At 44.8% G+C, this 21,170-nt stretch overlaps 1 protein-coding gene and 1 long non-coding RNA gene across 3 annotated transcripts in view; one reads left to right on the top strand and one right to left on the bottom strand.

Moving 5' to 3' along the window:
- HS1BP3 (HCLS1 binding protein 3) overlaps positions 1 to 13,359 on the top strand; it is a 53,294-nt gene extending 39,935 nt beyond the window's left edge. Inside the window, exon 7 of one of the 2 annotated variants that reach the window (XM_054974417.1) lies at positions 7,339 to 7,569. In XM_054974417.1, coding sequence (XP_054830392.1) covers positions 7,339 to 7,369 — 31 coding nt within the window. In that variant the 3' untranslated portion in view covers positions 7,370 to 7,569. Of the gene's footprint in view, positions 1 to 7,338; positions 7,570 to 10,900 lie in introns of those variants that run through there. The other variant, XM_054974412.1, reaches the window with a different exon arrangement.
- Positions 10,017 to 16,315, bottom strand: LOC129326258 (uncharacterized). Its single transcript, XR_008596693.1, has 3 exons — positions 15,738 to 16,315; positions 13,148 to 13,320; positions 10,017 to 10,323 (listed from the first exon to the last, which is right to left on the bottom strand). It is a non-coding gene; the product is annotated as an uncharacterized LOC129326258 (long non-coding RNA).
- Positions 16,316 to 21,170: the final 4,855 nt, after the last annotated feature.

Here is a 21,170-nt window from a genome sequence, read left to right on the forward strand (position 1 = left end):
AGGACGTGGCTTCTTTTATTGAGTCAAGCCATCTCGTTTTAGGTCTTCCTCTTTTCCTACTGCCTTCTATTTTTCCTAGCATTATTGACTTTTCCGGAGAGTCTTGTCTTCTCATGATGTGACCAAAGCACAATAGCCTCTGTTTTGTCATTTTAGCTTCTAGGGAGAATTCAGGCTTGATTTGATCTAGAACCCACTTATTTGTCTTTTTGGCTGTTCAGGGTATCCGCAGAACTCTCCTCCAGGACCACATTTCAAATGAATCAATTTTCTTCCCATCCGCTTTCTTCACTGTCCAACTTTCACATCCATACATCGGAGGTACTGACAATTGCAGAGCTTTCCCTTGTTCCCCTTCCCCTACCCGTCCTTTCTGATCCTGGGAAAGCTGATTCCCCAGGTCGTGGTATCCACAAGGCCCCGCAGGTTGCTGAGCTGCAGTGGGGAGGAGAAAGAGGACAAAATCACCTTTTCTTGCCTCTTTTGTCAAAGGAGATGCACTGACAGAAGGGGGAGGAAGGGTACTAGCAGCCCCCAAACCCATATTGCTCTTAATCCACACAGGTCCCACATCCACGGGAATCAACTTGCCTAGAATCAGCAAGAACTGCTGGGGAGAAATGGAACGAGAGAGAGAGAGAGAGAGAGAGAGAGAGAGAGAGAGAGAGAGAGAGAGAGAGAGAACTGTCTTTGTATGAAAAGATTGCTGGAGCCAACCAGTAATTTCCTGCAAGTTGACTACTTTCTGAATCACATAAGCATGTTGATTACTGTTAACAACACCTGATGATTCACATGTTGCCATTGGCACATCACTCATCCTAACTCCCCAGACAGAACTTTGAAGTCCTCTCTTATCATTTCAAACACGGCATTTTCAGAGCACCTAGTTGAGAAATTCAGCTGCCAGCCATCAAGTACAGCTTTCTTTATTAATTAAAAAGTTTGTTCCCCGCCTTTCCTCTTGGCTCAAGGCAGCTTACAGATAATCATTAAGACCAAATAAAAATTTTTAAAAACCCAAATACCTCCTCCCCTCTAAAAGATGCCCCCTGTTTATACTCCATCAAAAGCCCTGGCAAAGAAACAAGCCTCGCAGAGGTTCCTGAAAATCTCCAACAAGGTGCACCCCTCTGCTCTTCATGTAGGAGCCCCAATGAATGAAAAAGGCCTTAAGTGGGGGAACAGCCATCAGGAGGCTTTATTTAGTATAGAGAAATCAAATGATGTCCCTGCGTTGGGTCCAGCCAGCTGTACTGCTGATGAAAAAGGAAGGAGGGGTCCCCTTTGACCACCCAAAAAGGCTGTGTTGGGAATAATGGGACCTTCTTGGTGTAAAGTCATGTGGGGCGGGGACTGCAGTGCAGTGAATATTCGGCTGGATCCAACCCCGTTCCTTTATGGCTCTATTAACCGTTCCAAGCCAGATTAATTTGCTGCAGCCGTTCCATTTCTGATTTATTCCTTCTCCATAAATATTCAGGTTTGGTGCAATATTAATAGGATCAGCCTTTGATAGCTCGTTAATCTAAATTGTGTCTGGATAGTGTGACAAATACTGTGTTTTGATTAGACGAAGCTCAGTATAATTATTCCAGAGAATGCTGTGTCAGGATTTAAAGTCTGAAGAGTACATCAATTAACAGTGCTGCTAAGCTGCTGAAAGCACCGTCCGAGCTGCTCAATCAATTAAAAGTACATCTTTCAGTCTTGTTGGCAGAAGGAAAGAGCAAAAGAAGATAGACAGTGGAAGGTTAGCTGAAGGGAAAAGAATAGTAGCTAATTTGGTATTTTGATGTCTGGCAAGGCAGAGGGGAGAGCTGTGTGAACCTTTTCACCATAATTTCATCCTACAGCATAATTCAGGTTTACTATGTCTTTAGCTGTGCACAATCAGGACTGTCATTTTTCTGTCAATCTGCTATATTTGTTATCCTGCCTTTCCTCTGAGAAGTTCAGAATGGTGCACGTAATTCTCCCCACCTACGTTTTATTTTTGCAACAACCCAATGAGGCAGGGTAGGTTGAGAGAGTTTGGTTAATCTGCGAGTTTCATGGCTGAGTAGGGTCACCAATCCTCCAGTGGGGACAGGGGATCCCCCGCTCCCAGCCTCCACCCTTGGTCACCTCTTACCTGGCTAGCAGGGGGGAAAGGCACAGGAATGGGGCTAGGAAACCCCATACCACACTCCCTTGTGCTCTGGAACACTTCCATGTCGTGCTGGAAATGCATAATGCATCCCAGCATAATGTGGAAGCAGCAGGTCGCATGCAGGGCTGATTTTGTAAAAATCAGGCCCCAATCTAATTTTTGGGGATGAGGAAAGTCCTCCTGTCAGCTCCCCTGACCCCATCCCACGCCCCCTGTTTTCACACCCGAGGGACCTGGTAACTCTATGGCTGAGTAGGGATTTGAACCAGGCTGTCTCAAGTCCTGGGCCGTTTCCACACATCTTACCTGCCTGTGGAACATCGCACCAGGAAGACGCTGTTATCCAGGAGTTTTGTGCGTCTTCTTGGTGCGATTTCGTGCGAGAAGACGCTGTCTTCCGGGTCTTTCACGTGATGTTCCGCAGGCAGGTAAGACATGTGGAAACAGCTCTGGTCCCGCATTCTAACCATTATATCACAGACAACAACATGGAGAAAATGGCAGCACCTAAGATTTACTGCTAAAAGCACCTGATAGCAATGGATCTGAGAGGAGAGCAAGATGGTCTCAGAAAGGAACTTCTGGGCAAAAAGAAAGCGAGTGAGCCAGCGGAAAGATAAGGATTGCTTACCTGAAATTGCCCTAAACCTGTCCTCCTGAGAGGAACAGAGAACTCTCGCATACCTATTTTGAGTGTCCCATACATAGGTCCTGCTAAAATGAAATACGTTGAGACTCGATATTGGAGATTTCTTTGCTCATATGGAATCGATTGACTTCCTTAACAGTCTTCTTAGCAACACAGTTCTGCCTATGCAGAGTTAATGAGGTCACCAAGGAGCCTGTTTCAAAACAACTGTCCGTCAAAGCAAGCCAGATTCTTGCTGCCTTATGGGTGGTCAGTGTTACTGACTGCTGGAGGCTTTATTGATTTGATTGTGTGATTTTTTTTAAAAAAAGGTGAACGTCTTAGTGGGCATTCAAGGCAGCTCACAATAAAAGATAAAAACAGCTGTAAAAAATCCCCATGAAAACCAAAAGAGCAGGCCCTCTAGAAAGGATGGCGGCGGCAGCAGTAGCCACTGCCCCTTTTTTCCTCACTGCTGCCACCACCACGGCCTCTATTTGAGAGCTGGAGAAATAACTCCCCCTGCTTCTTCACTGCCCCATCTCCCTTCCAAAACAGTTTGGCATGCCACGCGTGTCCTGAAGGGCTTCCTGTGCTCTTGTAAGATTCCTCCTTCTCGTGAGAGTTTGACATGATTTTCGTCGCCTTGGTGACACCCAGCAGAAATATGATGGCTGGATTCTCGTGATAAGAAGGAATCTTGCAAAAGTTTGAGAACTGGATCACGCAGTTGGGTGCACTTACTTTTTTTAAAAAATGCAAACAATGAGGAGGTAAGGAAAATTGTAACGATTTGCCACGTAAATATTTTTGTGTGTGTTTTATTCAGCAAAAATCTAAGGGAACACTAATGAAGGCGGGGAGGCAGTATAATCTAGGTCTCACAAAGGGGGCAAAACACCACAAGATTTACCTTCTCCAGCTCCCAGGCTAGAAGAGCAGCTGATAGGCAGGCAGGCAGGTGGCTATAGGAACTGAAGGGCAGGACGGGAGGTTGCTGCCAGAGCAGGCCTGGGAGGAGAGGGAAAAAACAACTAAAAGGACAAACATTGCCTGGTGCATCAAAGATGAGAAAGATGCCTCCAGATAGATATCCCTTAGACATCCATCGGGGTCAAGTGCAGAAATTTGGTCTAACTTGACAAAGCTTTCTAGATCTTCATGTTTCAAGTCTCAGACCTTCTCTTAAGAACCATGGCAGATATAAGGAACAAAGTGGGCCAAACCCAGATCATATCCCAAACCAAGACGCCACCTTTCGTGGCGAGGGTATGCATAGCTGCTTTTTTGCATTAATTTATTCATGTGGTTTTTAATGTATCGGCCTTGAAACTTTGTCATTTAACCTGGAAGTCCATAGAAACGTTGTATAAAATCAGCCAGGCAAAAATAGTCCATTCGTTCTATTTGAGATCTTACCTTTCCGCTCAGTGGGAGGAAAGCTTGCCTCAGTTAAGAAGGTGCAGGGAGAAATGCCTTTGGGCCAAACCATACCTGATGCAAGAGATCCGTGGTCAGGATTTCTTGCGTGATATTTTTTACCATAGCAACTGTGGAGGGCCCCCATTCAAATCGTGGCCCAGGCAGGTGGTGATTGTAGTAGTGAACACAAGAAGCTGCTTCATGTTGAGTCAGAGCAGTATTGTCCGCTCTGACTGGCAGCAACTCTCCATGGTCTGAGGTTAATATCTTTTACCTCACCTGCCACTGAACCATGGGCCCTCCCCTGGGGTCCTGAATGGTTCCTTCCTTGCTATTTCCTTAATTTAACTTGTAAACACAACCATGCAGAACTTTCTGTGTGAGGGAAGAACATCCCCGGAGCAGCTGTGGAGAAGGGGGTTTGAACAGGGTGAAGATGATGTACCCTTTTTCCTGGACCATGACCTCAGTCTGAACTGGGCCCCTCCATGCACCATCTATTAGTCACCACATGGTGAAGTTGAGTCCTTGGAATTTGTGATGCTCCTGGTACAGCATAAGCAGATGGCTGAGAGGAACGTTTACTTTGTGGCTACAATCAAATGGGTTTTCTACTCTTTTACTTGGGGGGGAGGGGAGGTATTTGTGAATTTCCTGCACTGTGCAGGGAGTTGGACTAGATGACCCTAGAGATACCTTCCAATTCTATAATTCTGTGTTTGCTTTTTCAGAGCAGAATTTTTACAACTGCAGTTCTTTTTGTTTGCTTTTCTCTATGTTTGCAATTTTAAATTTTTTTAAAAAAAATCAGGATAAGATTCCAAGCCAGAAACTTGAACAGAAATTTTTCCATGATGACCTCTTTACCGATATCCGTGCTTAACTTGCTTTCTTGCTTGTTGCCATGGTGTCTAGCCCTACAAAAGCCATGAGGTGGAGGCACACAGAGGACGAGTTTAAACATGATTTATAAAATGAAAAGAAAAATTAAAAAATCAGCAGAGGTTTTTTTCCCCAGTACTGTGGATGAAAGCATCAGATAGTCAGACTGACCGTTCATGGTTTGATCACAGGCCAATGACACAGCTTTGGTTGATTCCATCTGGCCACTGACGTGCTCCTCTGTTTTTCCTTCTTTCAGTCTCTTTGGCTGTCTTTGCATTTTCAGAAATCCAGACTGAATAAAGCATAGGATATCTATGCTACTTTATTATTTATTGATTTACTTCATTTATACCCTGCCTTTCTCCCCAGTGGGGACTCACAACGGCTTTCACTGATCTCTTCCTTGTGAAGTACATTAGGCTGAGAGGTGGTGACTGACCCAAGATCACCCAGACAGCTTCCATGGCAGAGTCCATATCGTAGTCTGACGCTAACTAGTACATTACACTGGCTCTCTAGCATAGATGAGGGGATGACAGTCAGAACTGAGTGCCATCTTGTAGGATCAGGGTTGAAAGGAGTGTGAGACTGAAGCCTGTCTAGTAGTAATTTTGGCCTTGCCTTTCCTCCAAGGAACTTAGCATGGAGTATGGACATATTCATGTATTTATTTGAAAACTGGGACCCAAGGCAGGTAACAATAATAAAATGCAGTCCATCATAAAAACATCAAAGAATAACCATTAAAATAACCAGCAGTGACAAATTTGAAGGCTCTTCCTATGTTTTTTCCCTCACAGCAACTCTGTTAGTAAGTTAGGCTAAGCGACACTGTTGGACCCGCAGTCACTTCATGAGGTAGTTGGGATTGGAGGCCCGGTCTCCCAGATCCCAGGGTAATCACTCTAACCACATCACACTGGATCACTTAGCTTCAGCCCAGTTTCCTCCCCCAGGCCATATGACATGCTGGGGGGAACAGAGGCTGGCAGGCTGTGAATTCGGGACTCATTTGCAAAGATCTTTCATTTAGAAAAGTTGTTGCTAATGATTTGATTCCACATATGCATTTATTACATTTTATAACAACAACAACAACATTCGATTTATATACCGCCTTTCAGGACAACTTAATGCCCACTCAGAGCGGTTTACAAAGAATGTTGTTATCATCCCCACAACAAAACACCCTGTGAGGTGGGTGGGGTTGAGAGAGCTCCAGAGAGCTGTGACTAGCCCAAGGTCACCCAGCTGGCTTCAAGTGGAGGAGTGGGGAATCAAACCCGGCTCTCCAGATTAGTGTCCCGCGCTCTTAACCACTACACAAAACTGTCTTTCCCCTGATCCCTATGGGAGATCCATTGTTGTTTTCTCATCACAGGTGTGGGTTTTTTAAAAAACTGCTTTTGATGGGGGGCAAACTATGTGCTTTAGTTTTCTACCACGTGTATATGTTTTGACCATTTTGTTCCAATAAGTAAGAGGGTTTTATTTTTGAACGTTTACATATGGCTATACAGAATCGGTAAAATCATATTTCTTTTCCTATAGTTAATTGCTGTTTCACGTCACCGTACCTATTGTGTATTCTTATTCTTGGAATTGGCATGGTACCCATCTACCATTCCTATCATTTAGAAGGCATAAATATTTTTCTATTAACACTCGGCTGCGGTTAGAAAATTATAGTATTTTGACAAGAATTTCAAAACAGAGTGTGTCCTTTTGAAACTGAATGTAAAGTGTTTAAAGGAACAAAAAATAGCCTGTGGATTTCTTCGCTCCGTGACCTTATAAACAAGAAGGATACACGTTTTCTTTCCAAATGGGTAAAGATCGTTGCTATGCTGATTTGTTTTCTTGGCTGTCCATAGAATGTAGTTGTTGCTAGGCACGCTAATGGTACAATTGTTTGCCAAAAAAAAAAAGTTGCTTCTTTGTTCCATGATTGCCAGAAGACCTAAGTTAGACACGACATTTTACTTACGTACACTTACAAGCTATGTCCCTCTGGTTAGACTTCTTGCTGCCATGGAGCGCACCCTCAGTTAGGAGTCAAGAGAGAGAACTGCTGCTGTTTGCCACTGTAGCCTTCTCCGAGTGCCTCATCCTACACGGCTGTCATGGCCGCCTTCTGGTCATCTTCCTCCTTTTCTTCCATTGTTCTGTCGGACAACCTTAAGGGGTAAGAAGCCTGACCTCCTATTTCCTTCTTTCCCTTACTCCCCCCTCCCTTCTTTACTTGTCTCAGCCCAACCCAACAAAGTGTGGCATGGTGGTAGAGTCCTGACTGCTCACCCTGAGGTGGAGAAGAGAAATGGATGATGGGAGGATGTCTCCGACAGTGATGGAGGAGGGCATGCTCTGTGGAAGCAGCACTTCACCCTCCTGCCTCCGAACATGTTCCACTGCGACAACAGACACGCGCAGCAGCTAGGAGTAATTGGTCATTGGACCTGAGTAAAATATCATGTCTGGCTAGGCCCTGAGTTGTTTCAGTGGCTTTCTTAATGATTCTTCAGGCTTTATATAAAAATTATTTAGTTCTTTATGCCAGCTTTTCTCACCCAAAGCAGCTTACAGCAACATTCTTCCCTCCTCTGTCCTCATTACCACTGTTCTGTGAGGTAATTTAGGCTGAGACAGAGTGACTGACCCAAGGTCACCCAATCAGCATCCATGGCAGAATGGGGATCCAAACCTAGGTCTTCCAGGCCTCATCTGGCACTCTAACCACTGCACTACACTACCTCTCACAAACATTCTCCAAATGCCACCGTTGAGTGCCACATGTATGATGATTTTCAGACCTTGTTCACCTATGTGCACATATCACATATGCCCATATACAATATATGCCCATTTAGAATCCTAGAATCCTAGAGGTGAACACTTACCTGGTGTAGTGATCTAGAACATTCCCCTGTACAATGTAGAACGTCCAAAGCTGGAACATCTAGGACAAATGGTAGTCCAATTTCTGCTTGAAGGCTCCAAATGAAGAAGAGCCTGTACCTTCCCCCAAAGGAATTGGTTCCAGTTAGAGTACATCATGGTAGCAAAAAAACATGTAGGCTTCTGCCTCGTCCTCAGTCTCACATCCTATTTTTCTCCCACTTGTGAATTGCTTGTGAAGAAGTGAGCTGTGACTCACGAAAGCTCATACCCTACCACAAATTTTGTTAGTTTTATAGGTGCTACTGGACTCTTGCTCTTTTTTACTATCACACATTGGATTATTATTTTCCCTTCTCGGAAAAACAGTAGCTCTGATCCACTGTGTTGAACCATGAGTGCAACATCTCAGACATTCCCAGCGTCTCTTGCCCATGGATGGAACAAATAGATGGTTCCTTTCCGTGTGTCATTATGAAACAATCAGTCCTTAGAAAACTCAGTAAAAACAATAAAGGCAACTTTGGGCATGCAGTATAATGCAGATACAAAATCAGTGGGTCATATAATAGGAACCATTTACTTTGTGTATAGGCTAAGTGCCAAGAGTGTAATTCTACATATATACAGCATTCGGAAGGAGTCAGCAGACCTGCAAACGTCTGCCTTGTTAAATTGTTCTCAACTTGTAGTATTCTATAAATACATGATTTTTAAACTAGTAGGTGCTCAAAGAGATGGATCGTGGTTATGACTGCTAGAGTAAATAGGCATCACAGCAATTCACGTTTCCTTTACTGAAAGCGAAATGCTATAAAATCATGAGGCAAACACTTAAAATTCATGTGCAGGAATCAGCTGTTTGGGGCATTACTCAAATAGTTTTTGTCTTCTTTGATAATGTGGGCATATGGCATTCTTGGCACCATTGTTGCTCTGAAGACCTTTATTTATTTCATATACATCCAGTCTTTCTTCTGTCATTTATTGATTGAAACGTTTTTACCCTGCATTTCAGCACAAATACCACCCCCGCCCAAAGCAGTAAGTCTGGTTACAAACTCATTGGATGCCCTTAGGAAATTGACCAGGCATAGACCAGACCCATGTATGTGTTATGTGCCATCAAGTCGCCTACGAACTATGGCGATCCTATGAATGAGAGACCTCTAAAATGTCTTAGCATTAACAGATTTGTTGTGGGTTTTCCGGGCTGTATTGCCGTGGTCTTGGCATTGTAGTTCCTGACGTTTCGCCAGCAGCTGTGGCTGGCATCTTCAGAGGTGTAGCACCAAAAGACAGAGATCTCTCTTTTGCGTGACATCACGCAAAACTCGCACAAGAAGACGCTATCTTCTGTGGGTTTTTTGCGACGTTCCGCAGCGTTTTGGATGAAGGTAAGTAGTGTGGAAACAGCCCTGCTTTGGTGCTTTCTCCTTTAACTTTCATCAGTAGTCATTTGAAGTCTTCGCTATTTTCTGCCAGCAATGTGGTGTCATCTGCATATCTCAAATTGTTAATGTTCCTTCCACCCGTTTTCACTCCACCTACTTCTTGATCTAATTCAGCTTTTCTTATGATATATTCTGCATAGAGGTTGAACAGGTAGGGAGATAATAGGCATCCTTATCTGACACCTTTGCCAACTGGAAACCGTTCTGTTTCCCCATATTCTGTCCTGAAAGTAGCCTCTTGCTCAGAGTACATGTTGCACATCAAAACAACCAGATGTTTTGGCACCCCCATTTCTTTTAACACTCCGTAACTTTTCATGATCCACACTGTCAAAAGCTTTGCTGTAATCTATAAAACACAGACTGATTTTCTTCTGAAATTCCCTGGTATGTTCCATTAGCCATCGTAAATTTGCAATGTGATCTCTGGTGCCTCTTCCTTTTCTGAATCCAGCTTGAACATCTGTCATTTCTCGTTCCATATATGGCAAGAGCCTTTGCTGTATAATTTTGAGCATCACTTTGCCTGCATGGGAAATTAGTGCGATAGACTGATATTTTGATAGACCACACCCGTAGATCCTTAGATTCATCAAGGTTGCTAGTTCATATGCCTTCCAAACATTTCTGCCCACACATGAGCGAAAAACATAAAAGCTATTGCCAGTAGCACTTGTGTTAAATCAGCTTGACTGTATCCCATCAAAGATCTGAAGGTAATAGGCACTTAAGCTTGTTTTATAGATAGGAACTGTTTTATCTTACATGAACTTGCATGAATAAGCATGTAGGAATCACTTCTAAAGCTGTGGATAGCCTGGTGGCTTCTGTGGTTTTGCCATTTCATAGTGGAAGAGCTGCCTTTAAAAGATGTTTGCTCCAATTGCCTACAAAGGGGGAGTAAAATGAAAACATAAAAGGAACATCCCCTCCACTCTGCCACCTCTTTGCTCCCAGATGATTTTTCTGTGGTTGGGCGGACTTCCATTATTGGCATACAGACTAGAATTAGTAAAGAAGTGGTGGCTGGGAGAAAGGCAAGCACTACCAGACTTCTTGTCCTTTAAATACCACCCTTGTCCCTCCATTATATTTGTGATATGGATAGATTCACACATGTAAAAAATCAGAGGCCACGTTCCCCCCCCCACCTCTTCCTCTCCCAGAACTGCTTTTGCAAGTCTGCCTTGTCATTTTGGACAGTTTATAAACTATCTTAAGAGTCGGTACCTGAATTTTATTGCTCCCTCTTTCTGTCCCCTCTTCCTTTTGCATTGCTCGTATTATACGGTAGGCCTTATTTTGAATTTTAAGCCACCATGGATGCAACAGCAGAAGTTCAGCCTATAAATGTATCAGGAAGACTTGGGTCTGCTGCCTTTACCTGTAATTTGGCTCTGATAGAGGTACCCAATAGAAATACTATCGACCTCGCCTTTTAATTGACTTCCCCCTTCCTCATAGAGTGGAAGAGGACTTTGAGAAAATGTGGAACTTAAGAGCAAAACCAAAACTCAAGCCAAAGCCTCAAGTGCCTCCTAAACCAGCAGTACGGAAGAAGCCAACAACTAATTCAAAAGTTCCAGTATCAACAGCCCACAAGGAAAAGCCCGCAGGAGTGAAGGTTCAAAGCATGGGAGAGGTGGACATTCTCAAGTACATTCAGGACAACGAATCCTTGGGCGGTGAAGAACCAAGCTTGTTCTGAAGCATCAGCAGTCGACTTGCTGCTTCAGCCATGACAGGCCCTTTCTCAGGAAGGACTCCCCCCTGCCCCCAGCCTGCCAACAAGCTTTGGCCAGAGTTTTGGGTTGCCACTTTGCCTGCTGGTCCAATAGAACATTCTGCTTGGTGATCTATAAATGGTAAACGAATGAACTGCTTGGTTTTTCACTGCAGAGCAATTATGGATTAATCAATGATGCCTTATTTTTAAGAGAGTTTGAAGAGCTTGATAGGAATTGCATTAAAATAAGTGCAGCGAAGTTCTTTGCACTTCATTTTGCAGATTAAATTACGGTCGCGTGAGCATATAGCAGAGCTTTGCACAAACTGATTATTCAGCTGAGAAGGCAGATGACATAAAGGGAACAGGCCATGTAGCAAGGGTGGGTAACAGGGTTGCCAGCTCCAAGTTGGGAAATTACTGGAGATTTTGGGGGGTGGAGCCTGGATAGGGCAGAGTTTGACGAGAGGAGGGACATCAGCAAGTTATAATACCAAAGCCCACTGTCCGAAGCAGCCATTTTCTCCACAGGAACTGATCTGGCCTGGAGATCAGTTGTAATTCCCAGAGATCTCCTACCACCACTTGAAGGCTGGCAAACCTAGGTGGGTTTATGACACTAAAAAAATGCATTTAAAATTGAAATAGTTGTACTTCCTTTTGAAAGGACTTGCTGGAAAATATGCAATAAAAATGTTACTCTCTCTTCCTCCGTCCCCCACTGCCCCTGGCTGTCTATTCCTTCCAACTCGGGTGTTTGTAGTCTATAAAATGAATCCATCTTGCTATAACCCTAAGCCATATCAAATATTTGCTAAGCCTTTAGACTTTTGTTGATTGCCTCTTGAGTTATAGACCTGAATGAATGGAGAAACCCACATTTAAAGCACTTTAAAATGACTATAGTAACTGTACACTTTAAAATAGCTGCACATTATAAACCATGTTTAATATCGGGCATTTAGTATTTTGTTTCAAATACAATAAAATTACCATACGTTATTAAAATTAAATATAACAAATGTTTCTGGATATTAGACGACATACTGTTATTTGATGGAATAAGTATAAATGGGCAGGGGATGTTGGATTTGGTTTCTCAAAATGTCTACTTTTCCCACTATGTAAGAATAGTGCTGCCCTGACCTAGGCTGATTCCGCTCACGTTGGATAATGCACTTTCAATGCACTTTATCAATCGTTTGAGGTGGATTTTTTGTTCCGCACACAAAAAATCTGTTCCAAATGATCTGTAAAGAGGATTGGAAGTGCATTATCCAACCTGTGCGGAATCACTCCTAGATAGCCCAGGTGAGCCTGATCTCATCAGATCTCAAAAGCTAAGCAGGGTCGGCCTTGATTAGTAATTAAATGGGAGACCTCCAATGAAGATGAAGGTTGCAGAGGCAGGCGATGGTAAACCACCTCTGTTAGTCTCTTGCCATGAAAAACCCACCAGGGGTTGCCATAAATCAGCTATGACTTGAGGGCACTCTATACCAAGTACAGTGCTAGTTTAAAAAAATAATGCACAAAGAGTATTTCTCATGCATTACAGAACATGGTACTTCATAAATCAAAGCGTATTCAGGCCTCTTCAAGAAGGCATTTTCATAGAGTTTAGAACTGTGGTATAACTATAATAACAACATTCAATTTATATACTGCCATTCAGGACAACTTAACAGCCACTCAGAGCAGTTTACAAAATATGTTGTTATTATCCCGCAACAATCACCCTGTGAGGTGGGTGGGTCTGAGAGAGCTCTGGAAGAGCTGTGACTGACCCAGGGTCTCCCAGCAGGCTTTAAATGGAGGAGTGGGGAATCAAACCTGGTTCTCCAGATTAGAGTCCCGCCACTTAACCACTACATCAAACTGGCTCTCCGTATAACAGAACAGCTCAGAAGATGGCTTTTATAAGGGTAAGGAGCATATTATTGCAACGTTTATTGTATTTCTTGCCTTCCTTTTACTGCATTTACCTTTGTACTCCTCCTGCATTACGGCATTGTCATGCCTTGGACAGTGTTTTGTTTGCATCGTTTTCCAATTCTGTAATCCTAGTCCTGCTGCACTGTCTATTGGAGTCCTCGTTGTTTGATCGAATGGCTTTTTTCCATATTTTGTAATCCACCTTGAGTGAGAAAGGAAGGCTCTAAATGAAGCAAACAAAATAAAAAATAAATTATTTGAAGCAGGTGTAGCAGAAATAGTCCATCCTTGTGTATATGACTACAAGCTTCTATATTATACCAAATAACCACAACTACGGACTGAGGCTAGCCATGGCTCTGTGGTAGAGTTTCTGCTACAGAAGGCCCATGGTTCAATCCCCAGCATCTCTGCTTGGCAGGGGGTGTGGAAGACCTCTGCCTGAGACCTTGGAGAGCCACTGCCAGTCAGAATAATCAATGCTGACGTTGATAGACAAAGATCTGACTCAGAGTCTCTCTGTATGAGACATCTTGCACGAGGACACTCAAGTGAAGGGAGAGGCAATGTTAGCTGGGAAGCAAAGTTTAAAAAGAGAGCTGAAGGTGCTGTCAATTTCATCTTTCTACAGGAAGGCAGTTTAAAAAGACAGAGCTGGCAGAGATCACTCCTCAGAGGATTTGTTCATTTCGTCTTTGCCTCCTGGAAAGGGAACCCTCTGAGGAGCAATCTCTGCCAGCTCTGTCTTTTTGAACTGCCTTCCTGTAGAGAGATGAAATTGACAAAGCCTTCAGCTCTGTCTTTTTAAACTATGCTTCCTGGCTAACATCGCGTCTCCCTTCACTGGAGCGTCCTCGTGTAAGATGTCTCGTGTAGACAGACTCTCAGTAGGAGGCAGCAAGCAACCTAGTCAGGGGAGGAAGAGGTTGTGGCCTATCTGCACGGGAGCAAAAGGTCTGTGGAGCCTGTACTCCTGCCTGCCTCTCTTTTCCTCTGTGTGTGTTGCTCAAGGGCAATATACAGATTCTGACGTTGCAAGAATGTTTGCCTTTTTTATTCTGCTGCTTTTAGTTTCAAGTTCATACCTTGCATGAAACCACAGTTTTATTAAATGCTTATTTTGATTGTCTGAAGGCTTAGGGTCTGTCAAGTTACGAACTCAAAGCAGCATCTGAGACTTGTTCATTCGATCTTACCACTGGGGACCAAAAGCAACTTACAGCATTCTCCCATTCTTAATTTTATTCTCATAGCTCCTCTCTGAGGTAGTTTTGCTCAAGGTCACCAGCGAGCTTCCGTGGCAGAGGAGGGATTACAGCCTGGTTCTCCTAGATCCTAGTCCAGCAATGATGGCTCTCCAGAGCTGTTTTCACACTGCTTACCCCATCGCGCAAAACTCCCAGAACGACGTTCCTTCCTGGTGCAATTTCCCACGATAACCGGAGATATGATGGGAAATCGTGCCAGGAAGGCACGTCATTCCAGGAGTTTTGCATGGTTAGTAACCAGTGTAAAAACGGCCCAGGTAGTCTTAACTATGCATGGTGCACAAACGCAAACACCCTGGCTTAAATTGTGGCTTATTCCTTAGAGTCAAAACGCATGAAACGCACAGGCAAGTGTTGGATCTTGCAAGGATTCCTGGGAATTGAAGTTAAAAAAAACCTCAGCTGCTCAATGTGATTCTCAGCTGGGGAGAATCACAACTGGAGGGACTTTCACATACACACACTCTTTCAAAAATCCTCTGAGAGCTTGGGATGGGTGTGGAGGGTGGGGTGGGGAACAAGAGGAAGGAAAAAAGCCAAGGTGTTTTGCGAGCAAGCGAGAAACCCAGTCCCTCCTTCTGGCAGAGTCCTGTTACACCAGCCCCGCCCCCCTCGTCCCGTCTCTGAGCTCCTGAAGGAAAACCAGCTGATTGGATTTTTGAAAGAGAATCAACCTCTCCAGTTTCTCTTTGAGAGAATCTCTTTGAAAGATAATCTCTCCAGTTGAACAGCTGTCCTTTGCGAGCCAGTTTGGTGTAGTGGTTAAGAGCGCGGGACTCTAATCTGGAGAACTGGGTTTGATTCCCCACTCCTCCACTTGAAGCCAGCTGGGTGACCTTGGGCTAGTCACGGCTCTCTGGAGCTCTCTCAGCCCCACCCACCTCACAGGGTGTTTTGGTGTGAGGATAATAATGGCATACTTTGTAAACCGCTCTGTGTGGGCATTAAGTTGTCCTGTAGGGTGGTATATAAATTGAATATTATTATTATTATTATAAAATCCACTTCACTTGGTTTTCCTCCAGTTGCTTGGATGGGGTGGTAAGACTACCATTTCCAGGAATGCTTGCAGGACCAATCAAGTGCTCTTCATGTGAAATTCGTCTCGTGTGTTTTCACTCTTAGAGACATCCTCCCTGGCTACAGAGAGAAAGCAACGTTTGTTGAGGCAAACCAGGTGTCACACTTCAGCTCAACAGCACCTCAGGGGGCAGAGGCACTCATCACGCAGTGTTCCCCCCTTTGCCCACCCTTATCATCAGATGCCATGAGCCCTTGTTTATTCTCTTTCACACACAGCTAAACAGTGCTGCCTCTTTGAGTCTGCAGCCCCTTCCCTAGGATTGAAGCCTGTCTACTGGCCCCACCTCACCTAGGAAGCCACTCTACTGGTGTTGCTTTCTGTTGCTTGGTCCTCTTTTTCTCTATTCCCAGAGCCTTTCCTTGAGAGATGTCCCTTGAGTTAGCTGCCTTAGCACTCTCCTTTCATTGCAGTCCTTTCTCCCAGTTGAGCCTGCCTTTTTCTCATGTTCCAGCCTGGAAAAGAGGGAACCTGCGTGGCAGTGGCACGGTCCATGCACAGCTCTCCTTCTTCATACAAGGATTTGAGTGACTGTCTGGGAGCTAAATCCTGCTTTTACAAATTAGCCCAGGTAAAACAAACAGGGGTTCTGCATGATGTCCAATCTGTTCGTTTGGGAAACGTCATGTATTATCTCAAATTACACTCTTACATACAGATCTCTTCATAATATTCTCCATACCACAGTTCGATGTTTCACATGTGTCTGATGCATTGTGCCTTGTTGACTGTAAAAAGTTGAACAATGTATAATTGTTATGAGCTGACAGAAAAAGAGAAGGCAATATTTCTGTGTACTCATTAAAGTTACTAGCAAAGTGGCTTCTTTTGCTGAAACAAAATGTAGGGCAAAACTGGCTCCAGTTGCAATCTGTTAGTTACCAGCTTTCTTAACATCTGTTTTCCAAGAGTTCTTTCCTGATTTATAATGGTGGTGCTTGTAATAGAGCTATTCACAGATGCCTTATCATGTTGGTAACCATTATGCTGAAATAGACCCAGATTGTGTTCATTTGGCTAACAATTTTGTCGACCCAATTGAAAACAATATTTTGTTTGAGATAAATAGAAAAATACTGTTTTAAAGAAAGGATGCAGATAAACCAATTCACTTACCATTCCACAAGAAACCTATTGTTGGTGACAAAATGACGCCCTTCATTTTAGCTGTTGATCGGCTTCTAATGTTCCAAGAACCAGATGCAGTAAAAAGTATAGTTAGTTGAAAGCATATGCTCAGAACACACACTTCATATACTCTAGAGGCTTTCCTGTAGCTCTGCAGGAAAATTTTTTGATGCCACTAGACTTTTCCCAAGCTCTAGACCTGGTGACCTTAAAAATATGTGTTTATAACAGGGCCTGGAATACTTTAAAAAACAAACAAGCTTGTATCTCTGAATTGCATGTAGCCAACCAGAAATCAAGAGCTCACATACTGCTCTCTTATTAAGTAAAAATGTGATGAGATCAGGGGTTATTTCGTAGAAAAAGAGCTGGAAGAACTCATCAGCATAACTCATTAGCATATGCCACACCTCCTGACATCACATATTCTGGCTGTTTTGGACCCAATCCTGGCCATTCAGGGCCGAAATTGGGCCCAAAATGGCAAAAACGGGCTGAAAACGGCTGAAAAGGGGCCCAATATGGTCAGGATTGGGCCACTGATGAGCGGGAGAGTGAGCCATCACCCATCAGAGGCCTGATCCAGGCTGTTTCAGCCCCGATCCAGGCCGAAATGGGCCCAAAATGGCCGAGAGTCGGGTGGGCGGGGCCACCTGACATGTGACCTCTGTGCATTCCCCCTTGAAATGAGCCCTGGATAGGGTTGCCAGGTACCTCAAGTCTCCCAGCGGGAGACTGGGGCGCTGGCTTCTACCTCATGGGGGCCTATCCTAGCACGCGCTCCCGCTCCCGCTGTGTGTGATGACGTTACTTCTGACGTCATCACGCAGGGAGGAAGGGCAGAGAGAGCAGGCAGCTCACTGTGTCTCGCTGCCGCCGCCGCCGTGCCCCTTGTCCCGGCCGGCGCTGGCAGCACATGGGCAGCGGCGGCGGCAAAAGAGCTCTCTCTTGCACTGCGGCCGCTGCTGCCCCTGTGCTGCCCACTCCGATAGGGACAAGAGGTACGACGGCAGCAGCGTGAGAGAGCAGGCTGTGGCCACCGCAGCTCGCTCTCTCGCCGCCGCTGCCCCTGTGCTGCCCGCGCTGGCAGCGACAAGGGGTGCTGCAGACGAGAAAGCAGGCAGTGGCCACCGCAGCTCACTCTCTTGCTGCCGCTGCCACTGCATCCCTTAGACCCTGCCGGCACTGGCTGCAGAGCGGCGATGACGGCGGTGGCGAGAAAGTGGGCGGCAGCAGCAGCAGTGAGAGCGGCGTGATCTTGCAAATGTCGCCTGCTTTCTCTCTGCCACCACCTGCTCTCACAGTGTGGGAGCACGCCCTGCACCCCAGGGTGCGCCACGCCACCTGGGGAGGGGGCGCCCCAGGGAGTGCGCCCCCCGCCGGCCAGGTAAGCGGGCATGGGGGAGGGAGGGTGGGATCGGGAGATCCCCCGCTCCGAGCGGGGGGATGGGAACCCTAGCCCTGGATGAGATCAACATAGTGCTAACAGTTTCAGGTAAGGTAGCCCTCTTGATCTGCAGTAGAACAACAGGATTTGAGTCCAGTGGCACCTTAAGAGACCCACAAGATTTCAGGGTATAAGCTAAAGGTTTGACTCTGGAAAGCTTGTACCCTGAACATTTTGTTGGTCTCTAAGGTGCCACTGGACTCAAATCCTGCCATAGTGCTAACAGACTCATTCTGGTAATTGAATTGCTATAAGTGTTATTGCTCCAAGAATGGCTAGTGCCAATCAGATTTTTGTATCGCGGTTAAAGGCATGAAATGTGCTCAGTCTGCTCACTGCCTTTCCTAGCATCTTTCTTGTTGCTTCTTTTCTGAAGCCTTTGTTGTTCCTCGTTTTCTATTTGCCCTGAATCAGAAGCCTCTGGGTTTGTTTGCTCAGTGTTTACATTTGGCAAATCTTATTTCCAAGTAATTAACAGCTTTGTGAAAGTCATGATTGAACTCGCCCAAGTGTGAGAGATTTGAGATGATAATAAGAATGTGGCCAAAGAAGCTGGGGAGGGGCCATGGCTCAGAGGCAGAGCATATTTATTTATAGTCTGCCTTTCTCACTGAGCCTCAAGGCAGATTACACTATGTTGGTCAATATAATCAATGGCTGGGACGTTCAATAAACAATACAACAGAGTAAGATGGGGGTCCCCAACACAGCACCCGTGGGCACAATTGTGCCTGCCCACACCTTTCCTGGAGCCCACCAAGTGTTTTTGAAAGTGAGTGGGGCAGGTGGAGGTTTTTTTCCCAGCAGGGCTTCTGATCAGCCATTGAATATTTGATTAGCTGGGCAGGTTTTCAAAAACATTGCTTTGGCAGAAGCCACTTCCACCGCACAAAGATCTTCACTGTGTGACTGAAGGTAAGCTGTAGCAGCCATTTTGTAACTGGCTCCGTCTCCTGCAGCAGCCATTTTGTGGTAGTCGTTTTGTTGCCACACCCACCACACTCTGTCAGAGTTACAAATGTGCCCACAGGCTCAAAAACGTTGGGGACCCGGGGTAAGGAATGCAGAAATTTGAAAAGAAGCAGAAATCCAATACAGAGCTGAAACCAATGCTGGAGCAAAACAGACAAAATGACATGATGATGTATCAAACAATGTGGAACTATCCAGTAGGAGTGTACTTAGAGCAACAGACAGTACATAGTAATATCATCTACAGTCCTTATCCCTTTCCAATATATCTCTCTGGACCATTTCCTTACAGCACAGTCCTATTACCTGTGTTAAAAAGTCCTCCTGAATAATTCAGTTTTGCATAATTTGCGGAAAGCCAGGAGAGCAGGAGCTTTCCTGACCTCTTCAGGCAGGCCGTTCCGGGTTCAATCCTTGCTAAGAAAACAGACGGTTGGAGCAACAGGGAGTTGAGAAGGGAAGACTAGACAAACAAAATTCTGAGGGCCCTGTCACTTTGAAGAGCGCTAGAGATGGGCAAGTCATTTATTATTCATTTTAAACAAATTTCCCCACTTTTCTTTGTGCTTCAAGGCAACTTGCAGTAATAGATTAAAAATGTTTAAAATCGAAATAAAATAACTGCCAGATCTCTCCCTCCCCTCCTTAAAAGATGCCTGTCATTCAAACCCCCTCAAAAGCTCTAGGCAAACAGACCAGTCATGTGATTTGTTTTCGTAGGATGTTTGGGCTTAAGCTGATGGAGTAAGGGGAGGATCCAGAGGAAAACTTTGAGCAGGGTTCCTTTGGCAGCTCTTGACGGCACCTTAGCTGAAGATTTCCTAAATGTGATCACCTGCGAATTGCAGCAGATCGAGCCTGCAATCCTAAGAACACTTTCCTGGGAGTAAGCCCCATTGCATAAAATGAGCCTTTTTAAAGTAGACATACTAGTTAGGATTGCTCTCAAGTGCCTTTGAAAAGGAGAAGCTTTCGAGAATCAAGTTCTCTTCATCAGATGCCTGATCAAAACTGATCAAAACCCAGTTTTGATCAGGCATCTGATGAAGAGAACTTGATTCTCGAAAGCTTATGCTATAATAAAATTGGTTAGTCTTAAAGGTGCTACTGGACTCTTTTTGATTTTGCTACTACAGACTAACACGGCTAACTCCTCTGGATCTTTGAAAAGGAGAGTGGCTGTGACGGGAGAGTTCCAAAGTTGCTGCTGTTAGCAGGGATGGAGTACTGAGTATGTCTATATGCTTCCAAAATACACAGGTAGAACGAGGGAGAAACAAGTAGGTACCTTAGCAGCCAATGCAAGTTCTAAAGGTGCATAAGTCCAGGGACCTAAAACTGCTTCTGCTCATCAGAAACCTTATGTAAGAGTCTCGCTACACAAGGCATCTTACACAGGGATGCTCAAGCGACTTACTTTCTGTGTGGTCTTACATTCAAGCGTGCTCTTTCTCCCTAGCAGTGCATGTGTATCCACAATGGGAGAACCAGTGTAAGATCTTTCACTTGAGTGTCTCGGTGTAAGAGTCTCTCTACACAAGACATCTGACATGTGAAGAACATGTGTTGGGAGATGCAACTACCCCTGAAAAGGGTAGTTTAAAAATACAGAGCCTGCAGCAAGGCTTGGCTATACACTGGAGCTGTGTGAAGGGGCAGTGAAATGCCAGAAGGGAAATTTCCGGCCATTATAGCCTCTCCAGGTCCAAGTCTGGCTCTGGAAGGCAGCTCCAGCCCGTTTCCATTCCTTGCTGCCCTCTGGTTGCAATTCCACACAGTTTTAGACTGGAGAGGTAAAATTGGCAGAGCCTTCGGGGAGGCGAGTATGAAATTAACAGTCCCTCTGAGAAGTGATCTCTGTTGACTCTATCTTTTTAAACTACACTTCCCAGCTAACATTGCGTCTCCCTACACTTGACGAACACACGCCAAGGCGTGTCGTGTAGAGAGACTCTAAGATATCTTGTGTACAGAGACTCATAGTCAGCCCTCTAACTCAGAACAGCTTTCTCTCTTTGGCTAAATTCAGCCATTCTTTTCATTTATTTAAAATATTTATAAGCCCCCTTTCTCCTGACAAAGCAGGAAATAACGAGAGAAATACAGATGCAATAAATACAGGTAAAGGTAAAGGTAGTCCCTTGTGCAAGCACCGAGCCATTACTGACCTATGGGGG

This window comes from Eublepharis macularius, chromosome 1 (genome assembly GCF_028583425.1).
Source record: "Eublepharis macularius isolate TG4126 chromosome 1, MPM_Emac_v1.0, whole genome shotgun sequence".
NCBI classification, from domain to species: Eukaryota; Metazoa; Chordata; class Lepidosauria; order Squamata; family Eublepharidae; genus Eublepharis; species Eublepharis macularius.